The sequence below is a fragment of the Enhydra lutris genome, unplaced genomic scaffold (genome assembly GCF_002288905.1).
Source record: "Enhydra lutris kenyoni isolate GAN:26980312 unplaced genomic scaffold, ASM228890v2 scaffoldscaffold34, whole genome shotgun sequence".
In the NCBI taxonomy this organism is placed as follows: Eukaryota; Metazoa; Chordata; class Mammalia; order Carnivora; family Mustelidae; genus Enhydra; species Enhydra lutris.
In genome coordinates, this window is record NW_019154118.1 from 21,557,006 (window position 1) to 21,563,065 (window position 6,060).

The 6,060-nt window shown below is 46.9% G+C and overlaps 1 protein-coding gene and 1 pseudogene across 1 annotated transcript in view; one reads left to right on the forward strand and one right to left on the reverse strand.

The window, feature by feature from the left end:
- LOC111153742 overlaps window positions 1-447 on the forward strand; it is a 1,061-nt pseudogene extending 614 nt beyond the window's left edge.
- The window catches only part of LOC111153741 (DIX domain containing 1), a 56,172-nt gene extending 52,425 nt beyond the window's left edge, over window positions 1-3,747 (reverse strand). Inside the window, exon 1 of the mRNA XM_022512941.1 lies at window positions 3,688-3,747. Coding sequence (XP_022368649.1) covers window positions 3,688-3,747 — 60 coding nt within the window. The remainder of the gene's footprint in view (window positions 1-3,687) is intronic.
- Window positions 3,748-6,060: the final 2,313 nt, after the last annotated feature.

The window sequence follows — 6,060 nt, forward strand, 5'->3', positions numbered from 1 at the left end:
TACTCCCACTCTTGGCACACCAACCCCACAGACCATGTCTGTGTCAACTAAAGTAGGGACTCCAATGTCCCTCACAGGGCAAAGGTTTCCAGTACAGATGCCCACTTCACAGTCCCCAACTGTAAAAGCATCAATTCCTGCAACATCCGCAGTTCAGAATGTTCTGATTAATCCATCATTAATTGGGTCCAAAAACATTCTTATTACCACTAACATGGTGTCATCACAAAATACTGCCAATGAATCATCAAATGCAATGAAAAGAAAACGAGAAGATGATGATGATGACTATGATAATTTGTAATCCAGCCTTGATGCTTGTAACATGTATACTTGGTCTTGAATCCATTGTACTAGATTAAACATGCATGCTGGGTATTTTCAAGTTGTGTTGTAGAAAACTTAAATGCTATTTAATGAGTAAATATGGTTATCCTTTCTGATTGAGATGTTGGGTTTTCTTTAATAGGATTAGTAATGGTTATTCACCAGCCTTTAAGTGTAAAAAAATAAAACTGTTTTCATCAAAAAAAAAAAAAAATTCCTTGGAAGCAGGAACCAGGCGTGTTTCAATTATTTTATCCATCCCCTCACCCAATAAATGAACTAAATGACTGAATGAATGAATGTTTATTGGCCAAACCATATTAGAGTCTTGGGGCTATCAAAACCTTTCAACACATTCACCAAAGTCTTTTTTAAAGAACGTCAGCCCCCAGAAAAACACTTGTAGAAATTTATGTTGGCACATCAACCAAAGACAACGTTCATAGGACAACATCAATATCAAGCAGCAGAGAAAACAAATAAACAGCTTTGAGGCTCAGGCAGAATGGGGAAAATGTGAACTGTAGATAGCCTGGCCGGGCTCAGAGCACAGGAGACAAGGGATGGCAGCCAGGGTAGGCTACAGAATGTGGTGGTAGCCGAAAGTTGTGGGTAACTCACAATGCAGATCAACCATGTCAATGAAAGGAACTGCATTGACAACACTAGCACAGATCGATTCTGTGGGTAATTTGTCAGGTGTGTTCAAGACAAGGCTTTAGCCAGGGAATGCGGTAGAAGAAAATCGTCATGCATACTGGCAAATGGCCTGAGAACAGGGCCAACAATGGGTAGAGGGAAGCCTTGATTCAGAGGGTAGGGTTTCTCTCTGCTGCAGGGTTCCCTTATAATTAACCAATTAGAGCCATAGCTTCATTTCCTGAGGCAGTTTTCTCTGCCACACAGAATGAGGTCACAGCCCTAGCCACACAGATCTATAAAGCATCTGGGAGATGAAGAATGGCTTCAGATATGCTTGGATCATTCCCCAGAGATGATTGGACACATGTGTGGTATTCTTAGCCTCAGAGCTTCTCAGAGAAATCAAAGTGTATTCTGACACCAGCTTTTAAGTCCCTATTTACATCCTTATCACATGACTCTAACAAAGAGATAGAGTATTACTAGATCTATCAAGCAGCCCCAGAAGCTGGAATAAATCAATCAGGGCTCCATCAACTCTGAAATAACAAATCATAGCAGTATTCAGAAGCACTAGATATGATACTCTAAGTGAAAAGAATTATTTAATATAATTTATTTTGTATGTGAAAGAATGATTTCAACTCCAGGGGCCATTGGGATTTAACATATTACTATTAGTAGTACTGAGATGATGTCAGTTTCTCAGAGAAATCAGAAGAACCTATTGGTTATGAGAGTTCCAATCTACACATAGAAGGGGTGGATTGTACATAAGCCTAGAAGCGGGTGGAGGGAAGCATACAGGATGGGCAGAAAAAGCAAACATGAGAGAGGGACAAGGGGCTTTACTGCATTATTCTAGATGAGTTCATTATAAAGTTGTGTGCGTTGTTTTGATGAAGAGACTTTGTTAATGCTACAAACAGAAAATTCTCCCACTATCTTTTCCCCTTATGTCTTACCTAGAATGGGAGATCAGGGGATATTTATGGAAGAACTAAAGCATGAAAAAGACAGCCAAGCCTTTTGGCTCTTTGGTTGAAAGGTCTGGAAGTGCAATGGAGCAGAAGGCAAAGGCTAGGGTTGGCTGTGCTAATTTTCCTCCGCCTAATAAGACAGTGGGGCCTGACACACAGGAGCTGAGTTAAAAAGCGGGGAGGCCACAGAAGGACCTAAGAAGCTTCTGCCACAATTGGCGGGTGAGTCAGACGGTATGAAGCTTGAGACCAGGGGAGGCCACGAGTTGAGAGAAGAGGAAGCAGAATACTGGTAGCACTCAAAGAGGTGGCTTTGCCTCCACGGTGTTTCATCTCCCATTTACAGCTCTTCTGCAACAATCCCCTTACATGTGTTCAGGGAGGGCTGATGCAAAATGACCAGCCCTGCAGTGCAGGCAGGATACAAGCCCCGCCCTTCAGTGAAGGTTGTGACACCCCTCAGCCAAAGGAAAATTCCAACTCTGTTGATTAGGTGGGAACCGCATCTCTGCAGTTTTCCTGTCAGGAACCAGGCTGGGGCACAGGGGCCAGGGCTGGGAAGGTTCTGAGACAGGTCGGCTGCCGAGCTTCTTAATTAGAAACAGGAATTGAGGAAAAAGCATACAATGCAACGGGAAAGAAAATCTTACACACGCATTCATGAGAAGGGTTACCTCTGGGACACAGGCCAGGACTGGAGGGGTGGCCAAAGGTACGCAGTCTTGCCTGTAATGTTCATATTAAGAGAATGTATTCCTGCGCTGTTTAACTAAAAACTGATCTTCAAAAAGTCTTATATTTAACAACGGAACAGAGGGAGAGGTGGAAAGAAAAAGAAAAAGGAAGAAAAGATGAAAGACACAACCAACAGCCTAGGTCTCCTTGCAAAGGTCTTCCTGGATGCTGGAATCAGGCCACCCAGAGGGGTGGGGCTTGGAAGCAATGGAAGACACATGGAGCAAATCACAAGGTGGGAGGGTAGGGTCCTAAACCAGAATTTCCTGGATCACAGGAGAAGGGAATGGAAGACACAACGGAATTCTGAGAGAAAACAGTGAAAAGAAAAAAGACCCCCAGGGAGTCCAAGCCCATACCGCCTGTCAGATTTAGGGTCCAGTTCCCCACTCTCACACAGAAAGGAGCAAATGCTGACTCCCAGGAAGGGCCCGGGAACTCAAGCAACCTCGCTCCTCTTAGGTCTTGTCTACCAACCATGCCCTTGGTTGTGAAGAAATCTACTGCCCGTAAAATGGAAAGAGGTATGAACACGAAGAGAGCACTACATGTGGACCACCTACTCACCCTGCCCTGTCTCAAACTTTCCACCAATGCAGTTCCACCCCACCCCTAACTTGGCCCACCCAGTTGGCTCCTGAAATAGAATGGGCCTTCCTGCCATACATGCAGGGGCTTCCCTGGGGATTTTCTCAGGGACAATCCCGGGGAAGGGTGGAGACCACCTCTTCTGGAAGGAGATGACCTCTGAGTCTGTGGTCCTATCTGCTAGGCTCAGGTAAGCCCCCAGGAAGGGCATTGCTCAGCTTAGCCCGAGGTTTTCTCCCGGCTTTCTCCCGGTTAGCAATCTCGTCTGCACGGTACCCACCACCCTGGCCCCTTAGGGCTCTGCGGACCAAGTGATCTGGGGTCCCCCTGAGGATGGGGGCGGAGAACCCCTTCCAGAGATTAGGCGGGAGGCGCTGGGGGAGGGGAGCTGGGAGTGGGAGGAGCAGACAGTTACCTCATTGAAGCCCTCCTGCAGGACGTCCAGTAAGTTCCCCCGGGTCAGGCAGGCTAGCATTGTTCCTGCGGGGGGCTCCCCGGGCGGGGTCTCCAGGCCAGGCAGCGGGCGCCGCCGCCTCCTCCCTCCGCACACAAAGACTCTCCGCTCAGCTCATTGGGATCTCTCCGGAGTCCCGCAGGCCACTTACTGGAAACCTAGACCCAAGCCAAACTAGCGACTTCCACTGGGCATGCTCGCACCCGGCCTCCGCGGGAGGGCCCTGGCGGTGTTGCGGTTCCTATAGAAACAGCTGGGCGCGCAAAGGGTGGAGGGGCGCTGGCTGGCAGCCCCCGGCCAGGCGTGCGTAAGGGGGAGCACCGCGGGCGCGCGGGCGGGCTGGTGTGTGCGCGCACCGCACACACACACACACACACACACACACACGCACACACTCACTCTCTCTCTCTCTCTCTCTCTCTCTCTCTCTCTCTCTCCGTGCAACACACATACACCAGGCTGGGGGCGGGCGTGTGTGCCTACACTGCAGACACATACACACCAGTGCGCGCGCCCTGCGAACATCCACACACGTGAGCGCACACACATACACTCTTTGACACACCGGCGGGCGTGCCGGCGTGTGCCTGCGCTTGCAATCACACACGAGTTCACAAACCAGGCCTGCAAGCAGGCTTGCTGGCGTGAGCGCGCGCGCTACACACGCATACACGCGCGCGCGCGCACACACACACACACACACACGCGTACGTTCTGCGGATTTAAGGCCAAACGCTCCACCACAAAATGGGTGGGAAGGGGACTGAATCGGGATTTTTTTCCCCCCAGACTAGCTGAAAACAGCAACCTTTTCCCATAAGAGGCTTGGACAGTGAGATTGAACTAAAGAAGGGGGAAGCAGAAAGGACAGGGAAAAAGAGAGAGAGAGAGAGAACCAGCCAGAAAGGTGGGGGTGGGGGAGGATAGAGGGAACTTTAGTTATTAATGGTATTAGAACACATTTAACGGAAATAATAGGAAAGAAATACCACTAGATCACAACATAAACATCAAGGGTAAGCCAAGGATCACCAAGGTTTTACACAAAAAAATATGTATTTCTCTTAAAAATAACTGCGAAGGGGTGCCTGGGTGGCTTAGTTGGTTGAGTTACGACTCTTGATTTAAGCTCAGGTTGGGGTTAGGGTTAGAGTTAGGTCATGGTCCTAGGATAGAGCCCCCACAACTGGCTCTCTGCTCAGCGGGAAGCCTGCTTCTCCCTCTCCCACTCCCCCTGCTTGTGTTCTCTCTCTGGCTGTGTTTCTCTTGGTCTAAAAACAAAAAAACCTTTAAAAAATATAAAAATAGGGGCACCTGGGTGGCTCAGTCGTTAGGCGTCTGCCTTCGGCTCGGGTCATGATCCCGGGGTTCTGGGATCGAGCCCCGCATCGGGCTCCCGGCTTGGTGGGAAGCCTGCTTCTCCCTCTCTCACTCCCCCTGCTTGTGTTCCCTCTCTCGCTGTGTCTCTCTGTCAAATAAATAAATACAATATTTAAAATAAATAAATAAATAAATAAATAAATAAATATAAAAGAAATAAATCTCTAAAATAATCGAATGAACAAAAACTAACTGCTACAATGTAAAGCCCATATTTTTAGTGAGCTTTAAATGAATTAAATAGGTTTTAATTCAAATAAACACTACAGTTGGGGGGGATGGGCTAAATGGGTGATGGATATTAAGGAGGGCATTTGTTTTGATGAATGCTGGGTGTTATATGTAAGTAAAGAATCACTAAATTCTCCTGAAACCAATATTACACTATATGTTAACTAAAATTTAAATAAAAACTTGAAAAATAAAATAAATACTACAAAAATATCCTGGAACTTTTGAAAGAGTTAGGAAAAAGCTTCCCCAGATGAAACAGAGAGCTATTCCCCTCTGTTTCTAGTTATTCAAGTCACAGCCTTGATTATTTATTTTTAGGAATACTAGTCATTTGTACTCTTGGTGCACATTCTTGTTTCTATAGGAAACTGGAAGCTGAAAGAACACCCATATATTACACCTCATGATTCCAGATGGAGGGGACGGCTTGACAGAATGGTAAGGCTCAAGAGAAGGTCAGGGCCTTGCCCAAGGACACAGCTGGTCAGTGACAAAGGCAGTTTGATGATCTAGGACTCTACACTTAACAATTTTGCAAAAGGCCCAAATTCCTTCCACATATACCTACTGGTAACTTAGCAGGAAGAGTCAGAAATGGTTCTTTTCAACCTCATGACCTCCTCAGCTCCTCAGCTCACTAGACAAAAAGAAAATCCCTAGGGAGCATCCAGAACTAGCAACATCTTGCCTGAAGGTCTAAAGCTGCTAAACACAAGGATA